The sequence below is a fragment of the Lacerta agilis genome, chromosome 7, assembly GCF_009819535.1.
Source record: "Lacerta agilis isolate rLacAgi1 chromosome 7, rLacAgi1.pri, whole genome shotgun sequence".
NCBI classification, from domain to species: Eukaryota; Metazoa; Chordata; class Lepidosauria; order Squamata; family Lacertidae; genus Lacerta; species Lacerta agilis.
In genome coordinates, this window is record NC_046318.1 from 2,902,610 (window position 1) to 2,919,503 (window position 16,894).

The 16,894-nt window shown below is 43.4% G+C and overlaps 1 protein-coding gene across 5 annotated transcripts in view; it reads left to right on the plus strand.

The window, feature by feature from the left end:
* The window catches only part of AFAP1 (actin filament associated protein 1), a 55,044-nt gene that overhangs the window by 18,767 nt on the left and 19,383 nt on the right, over positions 1–16,894 (plus strand). For all 5 annotated transcript variants that reach the window (XM_033154140.1, XM_033154138.1, XM_033154142.1 and 2 more), the window contains 5 exons: positions 64–172; positions 1,506–1,717; positions 2,223–2,402; positions 11,468–11,560; positions 14,532–14,616. In XM_033154140.1, coding sequence (XP_033010031.1) covers positions 64–172; positions 1,506–1,717; positions 2,223–2,402; positions 11,468–11,560; positions 14,532–14,616 — 679 coding nt within the window. The remainder of the gene's footprint in view (positions 1–63; positions 173–1,505; positions 1,718–2,222; positions 2,403–11,467; positions 11,561–14,531; positions 14,617–16,894) is intronic.

Here is a 16,894-nt window from a genome sequence, read left to right on the forward strand (position 1 = left end):
TATATAAATATTTTCAGCAAATAAATAAATAATGACTAACATAAACTTTCCTCCCCCCTTTAGCCACCAGATAATGGTCCACCGCCATTACCTTCCTCATCCCTTCCTGAAGGTTACTATGAGGAAGCAGTGCCACTCAGTCCAGGAAAGGCTCCAGAATACATCACATCCAGTAAGTAAAGTCCACTGCAGACAGGGAAAAAATGCAGACAACACATACATATATAAATTTCTGTACAAAACTGATAAACCTGTTTTAGCTAAGCTACCTGTAGATTACGTTTCATTTGTTGGTAGGATTGAGAAGCTAAATGTTGAGCCTGTGACACTTGATCAATATTCTAGGTTACCTACCAAGAATTATTTTTGCTCTCTGTATGCTACTCAGGCATTCAAGGCTGTCTTGCACTTTTCAAATAATGATCCACTTGCAATTCTAACTATAGGAAGTCAGCAGAATCTACTCTGGGTAACTTAAGCCAGCATAAATGAAGCTGGCCTAAATTACCCTTCTTTCCAAACTCCATTGAGGAGCAAGGCTACTGCCAGCTGAGCTGGCCTGAGTCTGGCAGAGGGAAAACAAGCCTTTCAAATAGAGTTCGACTTACACCACCTTTTTTGACAGTGTAGGTTCCATAGGATTGTAGAGTTGGAAGGGATCCCGAGGGTCAACTAGGCCACCCCCTTGCCAGGATGTTAGGTCACATGACCCAAGCTGAAGGGGTTTTGGAATAGGTGCAAGTCAACCATGTGTTACCCCACCCAGACACACTCCTTTTGACACTGGCTTCAGTTCAGCCAGCTTTGGCTGAGCTGGGATAGGAGATTTACCCTGCTGTGCTTCTGGCTAAGCCCAGGATACTTACTCATCCTGGTGGATCTTGGGTTTGAATTGTGCTGTCACTATATCTGTGGCTTCAGTGTTAGAAACAGAATGCCTTTGAGCACCAGTTTCTGGGGATTCTGAGAGAGAGAGGGCTTCTTATAGACATCTGGTTGGCTCACTTAAGAATGTCTCATTGAAGTCATTGTGGGACTGCACAAACTGATTAAATATTTGTCCTTTCATGGGCATATGTACAAGGAGGCAGGCCTGGGACTTGGGTGTCTTTCAGACCAGCATTTTCCTTCTCACATTATGAGGAGGAGTAGTTAACGAGAGAGGGCTAAACAACAAGACCCTTAAACATGTGAACCAACTTCCCAAACAAATAGGTTTAGGATTCTGCATTTCTTCCTTTGTTTTATAGTTATTGAGGCTTTGGTTATTATTTGTAAGCTAACTTTGCTAGTGAAAATGTAAATGTGATACTTCCATAAAAAGTTACTCAGTAGAGTTACATCTATTGATCTTTTAATCTACTGATACCACTTAAGAAAATGTTTTGATAGACACGAGATCATTCTGAGCAGACTGTTTTCTTCCAAATGTTGCTTTGTTGGAATGTGCTGTAGGGTTAAGTTTATTTTAATAGAACTCCCCACCCCACCACTTTTGTCTTAAGATTACGATTCTGATGCTATGAGCAGCTCTTATGAGTCTTATGACGAAGAGGATGAGGATGGGAAAGGGAAGAAAATGAGACACCAGTGGCCTTCTGAAGAAGCATCGATGGACCTTGTTAAGGATGCTAAAATCTGTGCCTTCCTTTTAAGAAAGAAGCGATTTGGACAGTGGACTAAACTGCTTTGTGTGATCAAAGAAAACAAACTACTGGTGACTAAAATTTATCGTTTTTTTGTGATAATGCCAGTTATAATGTATTGAAGCCTGAGAAAACTATCCATGAGGCTATGAGTCCCCTGCCTGAGTGTGCTGGCTGAGATGCTGCTGCCATTAGTCATGGATTGGCTCTCTTTCCCTTCAGATACAGGGACCTAATCAATCTAGTAGGTGCCTGGTGAAAACATAACCAGTAGGACAACCCACTTTTCACAGAATCTCACAGCAGCAAAATTTATTGCCATAGTGCAAAAGCTTTGTGGATCAGAGTACTAGAATTCAGCCGGGGCTTCTGTTTCATTACTAATTTTTCTGACAACAAATTTTATTGCTATTTTAGAAACCATGACATGGTCTTAATATAGTTGTGTTAAGGTTGATGCTGTTTATCTTTGATTAGTGGAAAGCTGAAGCAAAAAATTTTTTAGCTTTAGATTGGAGCTGTTTTTTTGCACACAATGAAGCTTTGTCCTAATATCATTCTTAATTGTGTGTTTAGTGCTATAAGAGTTCCAAGGACCAACAGCCTCAGATGGAACTTTTGTTGAGTGGCTGCAGTATTACATACATTCCCAAAGATAGTAAAAAGAAGAAGCACGAGCTGAAAATCACCCACCAGGGGCAAGATGCTTTAGTGCTTGCTGTACAGAGCAAGGAGCAGGCAGATCAGTGGCTGAAGGTATGTACTGCAATTTTAACCAGTCCCATTTCCTGTAGTGATCTTGGTGCCATCAAGTGGTGACGGATAAAAGTGTGTTTAAGAATGTGAAATCTCAATTTCCTAGAGTAGACTTGAAGATTTGTTTGAAGTGTTGGCACTACTCTACTACCCGTGGCCTAGGGGCATGCAGCCGCGTTGGCCCATGGTGTGGTGCAGGCGGGTCTACATGGCTCTCCCAGCTTCCCAACACCAAGTTTTGGCTGCTGCTTACTGAGAGGGTGAGGTGCTGGCAGCGCAGCATGGTCCTCCGCATTGTGGCAGGAGAGTCAGATTGGCTCTGCCGCTGCGCATCACGCTGAGCTTTTCATGCCATGCCCCTTGGTAAGTAGCAGCAACACATGGTGTTGGGGAGTTGGGAGAGCAATGCAGCTCCACCCCTAGCATCCTGCCAGCTGCTACAGGTTGCCATGATAATTCAGCCCCCTAGTATCCTTAAGCCATACATAAACATTGTATGACATGGCTCAGTGTGTTGTTGCTGCTGCTGTTGTCCTCCTCTGAGGATTCAATCAACTGGTGATGTGACCTAGTACTCATTCACCTTTTAATCTGCTCCTACCTTATCAAATTTTCACTCCCAGCTTCTACTTTTTGTTGTTTTACTTTTTTCTGTTCATATGTTTGGTTATTTAAAAAAGTATACTTATTCCGGTTTCACCAACATGATCCGAAGTAGTTGAAATGTAAATGGCCCTACTTTTAGCTAAAGTTAGTCCTGATTCAGTTCACTTAAAAGTCACCAGATTTCACTTCTCTTGTTCCTTTGGGACTTTGTTCCAAACAATTGCAGCTTGGCTGATGATGGCACATTGTAGAATGTTAGGGCTATCTTTCTGTGGGCAAAAAGTATTGTTTCTCTAAAAAGCTAAGGCAAAATGTGTTACATTTCTATTTATGATTCTGTAGTAGCCACTTAAAATTTTCCTGCTTTAGGGGGGCTCTGAAGTGTCCATATTTTGAAATCCAACCGCATGCTGACAAAGCACAATAGAAAGGCAGGTGATTAATTTTGACAGAAAGTTGTCCTTGACCTCAGACACTGAATGAGTTCGATGCTACTAGTCTTATCAAGGCACTTTTGCCACATAGTAAGCAGTTGCCTGTAATTGCTATACAGTAGTTCAGTTTTTCATATACTTCCACCTCCTTCGCAGTGTTGAAGCCTAAATTAGTTTCAGAAGGACTCTCAGGCAAAGTAAATTTTCTCCAGTGGCTCTTGAAATGTATTAAAGCAGTTTATGAAGTATTCTTTCCCAATTGCTCTTTCATGCTGTTTCGTTTGCAAATTGGCATTCTGATTCATGCCAGTTTGCACAAGGAAGCACATACCGTATATCGCGGCGTATAAGACGACTTTTTAAGCCCGAAAAATCTTCTCTGAAGTCGGGGGTCGTCTTGTACGCCGGCAACATCATGACCCGGAGTTCCGCCCCGCCACTGGCTGCATGGAGCCTCTCCCCGGCGCTCCAGCCGCAACCGCTGCCTCAGCCGCCATGGAGCCCGGGCTGGGCGTGGGCGGCAAGCGCGGCGGGGAGGTTCTCCCCACTGCCCCAGGCGTCGCTGCCGACGCCTCAGCAGCCGTGGAGGCCGTCCTGCGCTTCAGCAGGAAGCGCGGAGGCCTCCTTTGCGGCGACGGGGAGCTTCTCGTCGCTGCCCCAGGCGTCGCTGCCGACGCCTCAGCAGCCGTGGAGGCCGTCCTGCGCTTCAGCGGGAAGCGCGGAGGCCTCCTTTGCGCCGACGGGGAGCTTCTCCCCGCTGCCCCAGGCGTCGCTGCCGACGCCTCAGCAGCCGTGGAGGCCGTCCTGCGCTTCAGCGGGAAGCGCGGAAGCCTCCTTTGCGCCGACGGGGAGCTTCTCGTCGCTGCCGCCGCCTCAGCAGCCATGGGGGCCGCTGTGCGCTTGGGCGGCAAGCGCGGAAATCTCCTGTGTGGCGCGGGGGACGCTCTCCCCGCCGCTGCCGCCGCCTCAGCAGCCATGGATCCCGGGCTGGGTGAGTATACCCCAAACTCTGTTTTTTCACATTAAAAGTTGGGGGGTCGTCTTATACGCCGAGTCGCCTTATACGCCGCGATATACGGTACCTTGCAAGGACTGACGGGCTATTTTCACACTGCCTGTTCAAGATACACTGGATAGAGTGGAAGCCTGTCTCACATGCAGCCTTCTCTCATTCTAACTCCACTGCTTCCTTGCAAATGAGCTATTTTTCAATACAGGGACCTTCCCAGAATTGGACATCTTCATTAAATGCTTTATAAAATGTGGTTTAGTCACCAGTGTGCTTGGTGGCAAATGGCAGTGTGAATACAGTCAAGTGTTTTCCCTGCTTGCCCTATCTTAGAGTGTACTGTATATCTCCTTTAAACTTTTGCGTTTGAAGCAGCAGGTTTTCCATTAACTCTCCACACAGCTGGCTGGTGCAGCCCCTTGTTCTTTGCCTCGGGTCTGTCATGTCTTGTGTCATCTTGTCCTGTCTGGAATCCTCCTTTGATGAGATCTCCTCCTATGTGTCCATGCTCCTTTTCAAGTTGGGAGTCCTCTTTTGAATAAGTGTGTTTTGGAGCTGTCCTGGTAGCGGTAAGCTTCGGACACCCTTTGATCTATTCTGGAGCCTTCCTACTACGTCTGCCCTCTTTTGCCTGTCTCTGTTTTGCCTTGAAGCCTGAGCTCGGCTCCTGCTCCCGACTTCCTGCTCTGCCTGCATGACGGCACCTTTTTGGTTCTAACTGTATATGCTTCTTCTGAGTTCCCTTTGTGTGAGCCTAGGTCCTGTGCCTACTTGTTTGTGCTGGATTCTTGCATAACACCTTATCCAGGTCCAGAAAAAAACCTTCCCCCTGCATGTTACTTGAACTCGGATTTTCATCAGTTTATAAAGTCTACTCCCTTGGTCTAAACCAGAAAAGGGTTGGAGGAAAGTCTCTTTCACAACATTGATTTGTAGTATTTGTCCCATGCCTTTTCATCTCAAAAACTGAACTGTTAGTTAAAATTTCTGATACAGGATTCCCTCCCTCTTTTGTCTCTCTGCGTCCAATTTCCTGGTATGAACTTAGCCTAAGTGAGGATGTTGATCTCTGAGCTCTGTTTGGGTTTCTGAACTATATTTTCTGGCTTCCTCTGGTTGCTTAAACTATTGGTAACAGGTGGTTGACACAGAGTGTGCCTCAATATGGAAAGCTACTACTGTACCATAAACATCAGTATTTATACCTACCTTCCTACTTTTCCCCTGTGTCTTTCAATTCTGGTTTGATGGGCTATATGTATATTTTCTGTGGAGCACTAGGAAGGTTCAGATGGATCAGGCAGGTTTGTTTGCTTTCCCTACTCTATGCCCTGCTTATTTGTGGGGAATTTAAGATAACCTTTTAAAAAATATATTATTTCCTTTGTTTTGCCTTTCTCCTTTAATCTCTGAGGTAGGTCTTCCTAAATATAAGTAGGTGAGGCACATGGTGTTGTTTCATTCCAATGCTTGAGGGTGGAATATGTAGCCAAGAATCCCCAAAACTGTTGCAGATTTCTAATAGTTGTCTTGTCAAAGCACTTTTAAGTGACTTCATTCTAAGTGTTTTTTGCACATTGTTCAGTAGTAATAAGGGGAAATGTTTAATCCTATGTAACATGAAATAAATCTTGTTCTTCAGATTTTACTTTTGGATAAAATTGGCCAAGTCTTGTTATTTAACATACCCAATGCATAATATACACCAAAATTCTTCTTTAGTCATCTGCTGCATATTGTGAAATAATCAACCATATATCTATTCTGGTAAAATTCCTGGGGAAAACTTTGCACCTTTTACTTTTCAGCAGCTGTACTGAATATTTTTTGTGTGTAGCTGGGGGAAGAATTTACCACCATGGTTTTCCAATGGTTCCATCAGTGAAAGCATTTCAGCTTGCCCAACAGAATGATCTCCCCTCTCCCCCTGCACAGGCTGTTCAGGGAGGGTCTCCAGGCCCCTCAGAAGTCATTGGGGGATACATGGGGGAGGAGAGGAATGTCTCATTGTGCTAGCGTTGTGCATCTGCTTAGTTGAATCTGGTCCAAAGTGCTTTAAAATCATTTGTTTAGACATAATGATAATCCCATGTGTGTTCATAAGTAAACAGATTATATTGATTTGTTTTTTAAAAAAACCAACAACATTTGAGAAATAGCATACACAAAGTTAGTATATTAAAAAATAGCAGGCACAAGTCATTTTGGTTATAGTGTAAAATCTCAACATTTTATTTAACTTCCAACAAAAGACAGGAAAAGAGAGCAGGAAAGAGAGAAATATGACTGTGTATTGTGATCACAATACTTCAGTACTGTAAATCTCAAAGCCATCAAATTACAAACATTTTGCAACAACCATGGCCACAACAATGGCATTCCAGCTGTTACCTTGCCTGAAGTCCACTCTTGTCAGAAATGTGTCGAGTTCAATGATTTGCCACAATGGACATCTCATTCAGCAGCTTGTTTCAGGTTCTGGAAAGGTTCTACCAGGTTTTGTAAACAATTCTAGGTATGATGTAACAAGATGGAGTTTGGGAAGAAATCCTGTCTGGACCATGTGTCACATATCACACAAATTGTGTAATCCTCGGGTTATTTTTGAAGGAATTGGTCCCCCCTCCTTCCCAGTCTTCATTCTCTTAAAGCACAACCTGCTTTCACCTAAGCAAATATTCACACCCAAGGTGTTAGGGTCAACTAGAGGCTCTTAAGTACAGAATTAAACTAGCACCATCCCATAATTGAGCTGGAATAAATACATTTTGATAGTTATCGATGACAGTTTAGGCTATTGTTGATTTTTATTGATAGGCAAAATCGGCAAACATTATGCAGGACCTAATCCTTACTTGGACAGCAATGATGCAGCTACACCCATTAGTCCTCTGGCTGATGCAAAGGGCTGCCATGGCCTCCCCCTCATGATGTAGTTGGAGCTGGTGGTGGAGAGCAACCTTTTAGTCTCTGGCCAGTGACTGGGGCCATTCTGGCCTTTCCCTTTCCCTGATGTTCTTCCTGGTAGGGTGGGGTGCAACCTGCCATTGGTCCTTAGACCTGTGGATGGCGCTGGCAGGGCCAGAGTGCCTTTGCTACCCTTCTGGAGGTACAGGACAGCTCTATATACCATGCTGACATTGCCTGAACTTTGTACCACCTCAGCAGAAAAAGTACAGAAACCTGTATTTCCCCCCTGGTCTACCTTCAGACACCATGTCTTAAACCCGAGAGGCAGGAGGGAGACAACATTTCCAGGGCCTGTCTTACTTAGGAGCTACTCTTTCTTCAGATAACACCTCTTCCCTATTTGAGAACAGAGTTGAGAAAAGCCAGATGGTGTTTATCTTTCTAGTAGCACCTTAGAGACCAACTAAGTTTGTTATTGGTATGAGCTTTCGTGTGTATCTGAAGAAGTGTGCATGCACACGAAAGCTCATACCAATAACAAACTTAGTTGGTCTCTTAAGGTGCTACTGGAAGGATTTTTTTTTTTGTTTCTCTTGCAGTAGTACCTTGTATGAATTATCATGGAGATCTTGCAGTAGTTTCAACAGTGCATGCATGCAGTATCAAAATATACCTTAAAAGGGAGGGATAATGTCCTGAACAACCCTAGCCTCTTGCTGTGTCACTAAAATATATAGTTTTGCATTTTATTTGTTACTTGGATTTCTAGCTTGCACCAACCCTTGCCTTCAGACAGGATATAAATACCCACTGAAGCCCAAATAGTACAATGCAAGAATTGCTATTATTCTACATCTGCTTTATTTGACCCATTAAAATCAGCCCAAGTAAAAATCCCTTACAATTCGTCTAGAAACTATTCTGGCTTTGACACTTCTCCAGTTCTATGACCTGCCTCTTTTTGCTACCTTGGTGTGCAAAGTTGGCTTGCAGATAGTGTAGTCAAAATGGTGATCCAGGTTGATCTTAAGGATCACAGAGTGGAGAAGGCGACATCAGGAGTTCTGCAAAGTCCTTTAGGCCTTCACAGGTCAAGACCATGATTTTCAGTTCCATTCAGAAGATGATAGGATGCTGGTGCTGCAGGATCTCTTCTGCTGTTTTATAATTTTCTATTTATTAATGATTTCATTGTTGTTTAATTTGTTGATTTGTGCTTGAAGAGCGCAATTAAATCCAATAAAATTGCCACTGCAGTGGGAGTGCGGGTGTGCAGGTCTCTACCCACAACCCACCAAAGCTTCCTTTGTAGCGATCTCCTTTGGGTGGAAACAGCTGTCTTGATGACAGTGAGGATTCTGGATCCCTTCCTGCTGTAGTGGTGAAATAAGACTTTTGAGAAAATGCATGACTGCACAGATACAGCTCCATGATCACTGCCAAGTTATTTCTTGTGTCCTCTCTTTGACTTCCATTATTGTGTGTGGCCAAAACTAATTGACTCTGTGGTATGAGCAGATGCTGAAAATATGAGCAATTTTGTCAGGGTCATGAAAGAGGCAGGAGCAGAAGTGCAGATTTTTTGTGTGTGCAAGTACAGTACATTTGCAGTAAATGGAAGTGCATCCATTTGAATTTTTTTGAATACTTCCAAACCTGTTTTAGAATTCACATTTTTAGATAAAAATACTTAGCACTTTGTCCAACAAATCAACCTTATTACTTCATCTTTCCCACCAATTCTTTAAAAAGAGGACACTTTGAAAAGAATTATTAACCAGTCTGGTGGGGGTGCCTGTGATACAGAAGAAGGCACAGAAAAGTAAAAGTTGCTAAGTATAGTGGTGTTGCTGAAAAATCCATCGAAAGATATTCCAGAGTGGCAGAACAGAAAATCCGTATCCCACCTGGCTATAATGCCAAAATACTGTATTTTTCGCTCCATAAGACACACTTTTTTCCTCCTAAAAAGTAGGGGGAAATATCTGTGCGTATTATGGAGTGAATGGTGGTCCCTGGAGCTGAATTGCCCAGGGGCCAAAAGAGGATCATGCTTTCTATTTTACAAAGAGAAAAGGGGGTGTTGAAAGGACCCAGCTGAGCAGCAAGAGATCGGGAGAGAGATAAGAGTCCCGGCTCCCTTTCAGCCCCGCCCTCTTGCCACACCCTCCTTTGTTGAATGTGCTGCAGAGGGAGGTTGTTTGTTTCCCCAGCGACATGTGACTGGCTGATTAGATTATCTGTCTGGAAACTGTAGAAAAGGCTCCCTTTAGAAGCTGCAGAAATGTGAGTTGAACCCCATAAAAACGGGGCTTTCCCTCTTTGCTTTCCCCCCTTTGCAAAAGGAGCTTTGCTTTTCCCCTATTGCAAAAAAAGCTGCAAAACTTTTAGCTGATCCTCAAAAAACAGGGTTTTTCCCTTTGCAAAAACGCTGCAAAACTTTTAGTTGATCCTCAAAAAAAAACCCAGGGCTGTTCCCTTTGCAAAAAAAAGCTGCAAAACTTTTAGCTGATCCTCAAAAAACCAGGGCTTTTCCCTTTGCAAAAAAGCTGCAAAACCTTTAGCTGATCCTCAAAAAACCATGGCTTTTCTCTTTGCAAAAAAGCTGCAAAACTATTAGCTGATCCTCAAAAAAAAAAAAAACAGGGCTGTTAGAGGAAGAAAACCAGAAAAAAATTTTTTTTCTTGTTTCCTCCTCTAAAAACGAGGTGCGCCCTATAGTCCGGTGCGAAAAATATGGAGCGGAAAAATACAGTAAGTAGGAAGGCATGGCTGGCCCTAGAGGAAAAAAAGAACTCATTCTATTGTGATGTTGGGAAGGAGGTTGCATGCAAGGACATGTCTCCATTCCAGCCCCGTCTTACGTTGCTGTCAGGAATGACTGGTGAAAACAGAAGTGGGAGCGGAAATTGCCCATGTGTGCTTGTTCGTCTCACATCCAGAACTGAAATTAATCAAGTGAATACTGTCTGTATTTACTGTTGCTTCTGCTGTTTTCATTCCAGAAATGATATGTGATGCATTCTCTCTCCCCCCCCCCCCCGACATTGTGTTTCTTTGCATTGAAATAAATGGTGTGGAGCATGGGTAGGCAAACTAAGGCCCAGGGGCCGGATCCGGTCCAGTCGCCTTCTAAATCCGGCCCGCAGATGGTCCGGGAATCAGCGTGTTTTTACATGAATAGAATGTGCCCTTTTATTTAAAATGCATCTCTAGGTTATTTGTGGGGCATAGGAATTCGTTCATTTTTTTCTTCTTCAAAATATAGTCCGGCCCCCCACAAGGTCTGAGGAACAGTGGACCGGCCCTCTACTGAAAAAGTTTGCTGACCCCGGCTTGGAATAATGCAATGACAACATAACTTACATAATTTACACTTGCTATAAAATTGTTTCGATATGGTACACGATGCTTGAAAAAGTTACATAGCATCAGTGGAAATTTAGAAAATTATGAAGGGTCAGACAACTGCTGTAAGCTATTTCTATAAATGGTGGTTGTGCAACAAGGCTAAAAAACAAACAAGAGATGGGTCAAGCAATCCTGAGCCCTGGTCCTGAGCAGGAAGGCTGAGCAGAGTTAAAGGTCAACCCCATAACTGAAGTCTAGTTGGCTTGTACCAGCCAGGGCAAAATTGGCCTTTGTGTGTGTATTTCACCATTTTTCCATGCACCTCTCAGGGGAATGGACTATATTGGCTGCTGTCCCTACTCCGCTGCATTGCTATTTCCAGGCTCCTCTATTGGATAAGTTGTATTTAATGTGTTTGACACAGTATTATTTGCCTCAGGGTCAGTCCTGATATGTTGGTTTGCAGGGCCCTTTTATGCAAGCATTTCTCGTGTCTCAGACTTGGGTTTAGCTATTCTGGAAGTTGAAACCTTGTGGCTCCTCCAAGACATGCATAAAGAAGCTGACTAAACATAATGGGAAGTATAAAATGATGGCATCCTTGAGAAGTATCGGAATTCATATTTTTATGATTGTTGGTTTTCAAGATAGCAGCTAACTACAATCCCAGTCTCTTATATGTTCTCCTCCCCTCCAGTACAATATCTTCAGTTTCAAGAAAAAAAGGGCTCTTTTCTTTTTCTGTTTCTTTGAAGGTAATTAAGGAAGTTTGCAACAACTATATTGGAGCTACAGATTCAGATGGACCTTCATCTAATTCTCCTGTTCACAAGACTGAACTGGAAAAGGTAATTGTACAATAAGACTACTGGAAAATGCAGTGTATGAGTGTTGCACAATGAAATATCTAAGAATAATGGTTTGGTTGAGAGTCTCTTCATATATGTCACTATCTCAAATAATGATTTCTACCTTTTTAGGTAATACATTTTTTCTAGTTGTGTGCCAAGTATTTCAGGCACACAGACTTGCAAGACAAGCCCCCTTCCCCATGTCTGTTTTGAAAAATTTGGAAGATTGCTGTCCTTTTAGTTTTCTTGTTAATTGCCTTTCATTTTTGGTTTCCTGATCTGCCTGATCTTTAAAGTCAAACATGGTAGACAAATTATACCCTTCAGTTTCAGGGCATGAAGCCCAGGGAACCATTGGAGACATACCGTACTTTCCTGTGTATAAGACTAGTTTTTTCCCTTAAAAATCATGCTAAAAAGTTGGCATCGTCTTATACATGGGTAGTGCATAGAGTGGACGTTGATTGGTTCCTGCCGCGGCTGTCGTGCGTGTTAATTGGTTGCTGTGTCAATGGGTAGTGTTGATTGCCTGACACTGCAGCAATTGGGTGGGCGGTTGGCAGCTTCTGCCAGTGAGGGGACAGACGGGAGGCGGATTTTGCGAGGCGTGCGGGTGAGCGGTTTTTGGCATTCCCCCCTTTAAAAAGCTCAACAACCCTCAGTAACCCCTCCCCAAAAGCTCAACAGCCCTGGGCAACCCTCCACAAAAAAACTCGACAACTTTTTGCCATCTCCTCCCATTTTCTGAAATACAAGTCCCCCCAAACAGGGGGCATCTTATACATGGGGGTGTCTTGTAGACAAAAAGCACGGTAATTTTCCTATGGGCTGCTTTGCTTAGTCCTCTGGGTGTTCTGCCCTGATGTGCTGTGCTGCCCAGTGCATTAGGGTGATGGAGAAAGAGGGAGAGAAAGGAAAACTTTGTGCTGCTCCTGCCTGCAAGCTAACAGAACAGATGAGGAGGAGAAGTGTACTTTGGGTGCTGGGGCATCAGCCTGCGTGAAGGAAAACGAATTCCAAAAAAGTTTATTTTTCTTTTACTGCAAAAAGGAAATGGGAAAGATGCTTTCCCTCAAAACAACTGCAACGCACTCATACAGGAATAAGAGCAGTCTTCTTTTGCAACTGCTGTGAATGTTATTTTTGGCCCATTGTTTGCCAAAGAGAGCTCTGACTGTTTGTGAGCACAGAAGTTATAAGGACAGGCAGGATTCCAGCACCGTTAGTCAAACATTTTCAGGAACATCAGCACAATGAAGGAATGCTTAAATTTTGGTGCATAGTGAGATCAAGGACTAAATATATGCATAAAGAAAATGAATATAGAAATTCCTGGGGGGTGGAGTGAAGAGAAAGAGGGTAAAAAGTGTACTGTGAAAAGATTTAACATCGCTTTTCAGATGTACATGTAGATGAGCTAGTTTTCTTCCTGTTATTTTTTTGTAGCACCACAAATATACAAAGCACTGTGCAATAAGGCTGCTGTAAGGTTCTCAGTTAGTTGCTCATGAGTAAGCAGCCAGGACTCCGCTGTTTCCTTTAAAGATTTTATTGTGCAAACTGTGTACATTGCAGAGCTAAAAAGTTCGTGTCTGTATCAAGCGGTGTCAGAATCTGGGAATGGCCCCTTCCGGTTCTGACCCCAACAAAAGAGTTTCGGTATACGAAAACCCTGCCTTCCATCCTTTCTTTTCACTCCACGACGTCTTTGGGGCGATGGAAATTGTGTTCCCCCTGTATCGCCCTCGGTACTGTGGGAGTGCTGGGTCTCTCTTGCATCCCCAGAGCCTCTACTCCCTTTCCCCTGTGAACTCTCCCCCTCCTCGCTGGATGTCTCGCCACTCCTCTCGCTACCAGAGGAGGAGCTGCTGGCAAGGTGGGACTGGGGCTCTCTGTAGCATCTGGAGAGCCTTTCCACCGCCTTGCGCTGTATCGGGGACAGTTCCCTGACAGCTGCCATCAGTTTGGACCTCTGCATGATTGGGAGTTGTGAGTTGATAGAAGTCTACGCCACAGCAGCAGCTGCTCATGGCTAGGCTCCTTTCCTGCAGGCATCCTCTCTGACTCATGAGTGTCAGGGGCAGGCCAGTCACAAGTAATGGGTCACAGTTGTGGCTGGGTGGGGAATTGAGAGGTGAAGCCAAACATTGCTGAAAAAGTGGTTTTAAGGAGGCATTTAATTGCAATGCAAGTGATCTGGTATCAGATAAAGTCTAAAATGAACTCCCTCTTCTGTTAGGAGAATAGCAAGAACACTGAGGAGAATGATCCAAGCGCGGTCAAGTAAAGGCCATGGGCAGAAATGTAATGGGAAATAAGGGCAGAGGTATAGCCGCTATTAGGAAATGCAATACTTTACATTTTGTGACCACATGACTCCCCCGGGTCATTTATAAATAACCACAGTGTGGTGTAGTGGTTAAGAGCGGTAGACTTGTTATCTGGGGAACCGGGTTCGAGTCTCCACTCTTCCACATACAGCTGTTGGGTGACCTTGGGCTAGTCACACTTCTCTGAAGTCTCTCAGCCCCACTCACCTCACAGAGTGTTTGTTGTGGGGGAGGAAGGGAAAGGAGAATGTGAGCCGCTTTGAGACTCCTTTGGGTAGTGATAAAGCGGGATATCAAATCCAAACTCCTCCTCCTCCTCCTCCTCCTCCTCCTCCTCCTCCAGAAGGAAAGTAAATCTGGACTATGGTTTATATAGAGAGAGTCAAAGCACTTTGATCATTTTTTTTTACAAAAGTATTGTACAGATAATTCCACAGTGGATGAATGATGTAATATTGAATGGGTTTGACAAGTATTATGTATTTAATGCTTCTGTGAAGAGGTTAATTCTTGAAAATAAATTGTTGACTGTCTCAAATTTGTCCCATGGCCAGATAAATAGTTGGCACATTCTGGTTCATAATACATCAGTTCCAATGTGACCCCATTACTAATGACCTAGTTCTTTTGTCCTGCAGAAACTATCTTCAGAAAGACCAAGTTCTGATGGTGAGGGGATTGTAGAAAATGGAATAGCTGCCATCTGTAATGGAAAAGAGCAAGGTAATATGCTACTAACAGTGTTTGAGTCATACCATAAAATGTTCACAACATTTCAAGTGCTGGGAAGGTGAAAAGAAAAATGGGATTTTCACAGACATTCACTCTGAGGAAAGGTTCAGTCTGCCAGCTTGATTCATTTGTATCCCAACATAGCTGAAAACCTGTTCCTTGCGCTCAGGAACCACCACACAAAATTTGGTTACAATCTCTTAAGAGGCCTCCAAATACATAGACAACAACTTTCCAAAGTATGTAGTAGATGCCGGGCTGCTGTTAAAGATGCAGGTGTGGGGTCAGAAATTACAGGCTTGCAAGTAATTTTTTTCTATTTTTTCAAGTTTTATGAATATGAGGATATCAGGATCTGGTCTTAAGGTGGCAATGAGGTCCAATAGGCAGCAAGTGGGGGAGGTGAATTTCACAAATGAGATTTATTGAATTTATATACTGCCCTATACCCAGAGGTCTAAGGGCACTTCACAGAAGAGTTCACCTCTTCCTCTTTCAGCCCACAGATAAGCTATGATGTTGTGCTTTAGACTCTTAATTCCAAGAGGTTTCATGCAAAAAGAAATTGCATGACAGAACTCTTTGGAATTTGTTGGCTAAGCTGATGTGATGTCATAGAATTTATTGGGCGCACTTGCTGCTGATCAGTTACCAACAATTGAATATTCACAGCAATTCAAGTGTGAACTGACTTGAAACGTCAATGTGAGGAAAAGATTCTCCTCCGCCACCGGGACAGTGTGACTTCGTCGGGTAATGTACAGAGAATGAGCTCTGTAAAGTTTAGCGGAAAGAAATGTCAAGAAGTATGGGAGTGTCAGGGACTGTGCTGGACGAAGAAGAGTGGTGGCAGCCAGTGGTTCAGGAGGCACGGGGGGGGGGGGAGAAGGGGTCTTTGAGCCAGGTTCAGCGCGGTGGGACAGGGGGGAATCATCATCAGAGAGTGAGGGGGAAGGGGAGAGGCTTGAGGTGGCCACAGACGCTGATAGAGATGGAGAAGGAGCTGGGTCTCCTGCTTCGCAATACAGTCTGGATTCGGCTCCTTCCCCTCCCCCGCTTTCAGTGCAGGAACGAAGTGTTGTGAAAAGGCTAGAACAATTACGAAAAGCTGAGTCACAGCAAAAAAATGCAAGGAGGGAGGCATAAATAAGGGGAAGAGGGGCCGAAACTTTATCTTCTGCAACTGACCTGCTTATCTGATGCATGTGCCGATTCCTTGATTACCGAGCAATAAAGTTAATTATTGCAAGCACTGTTCCTGGTTCTGCTTAAAGCATCGGACAACAGACAGAGGGGCTTTTCTAGCAGCCTGACAGGAAGCAAGTTATCTACATACCACGACCATCTTCCTTGGCTATGTCCAGAACAGTCCATACACCAGCTAATCCATCACACCCAGGACAGATTGACAATATAGTTGAGCCAACGTGTATCTGAATTTTGCATTCACTTAAACATGCTTTCACACTTGTGGCTGTTTATGGATTGTTGCAGTGAAGCTTGAAATGAGTATTCTTTCTCATCATGGAGAAGCAAGTCCTCAACAGCAGTAAAGGGCTGTAGTGTGCAAGCAGCCTTCTTTGACGCCATCCAGTGACATGGATTATAATCTGTGTCCCAATTATAAATAAAATATTTAAAAAAGCAGCCGCCACCAGTTGTGCCAGAAAAGTATATTTCATGAAACAAAGAAATACACTTTTCTGGCACAACTGGTGGTGGCTGCTTTTTAAAAAGATTTTATTTATAATTTTTATTATTACTTTCCCAAATCACATTCATGTTCAAATATACATTTCCACTGTTAATTTTTTTTTAATGAAAACACTCAATGACTTCCCTTCTTCCCCTTCCCTGGTTCCTTTAATTTTCCCACCATTCCTGCATATTCCTGTATATCCATTTAGATCACTTCCTCCCCTTATTCTTCCTTTATTATATAGTATACTGTTGAATTTAATGCTGCTAGTGTTTCCACATGTTTACAGTTATTTTGCCGATACTCCACAATTTCCCCCCACTCTTATTTATATACTTGATCATCTGCTCTTATTTTACTTGTTTGACCTGCTAACTCTGCATAGTCTATCATTTTTAATTGTCAATCCTCCATTTTAGGGACCTCACTCACTCACCATTTTGGGGCTGACAAGATCCGAGCTGCTGTGGTGGCATACATATTTCTGTCTGTACCATTTCCAGAAGGAATGCCTCTGGTTTTTTGGGAAATGTTTTTTTAAAAAACATTTTTTTCATCTCATTATATATC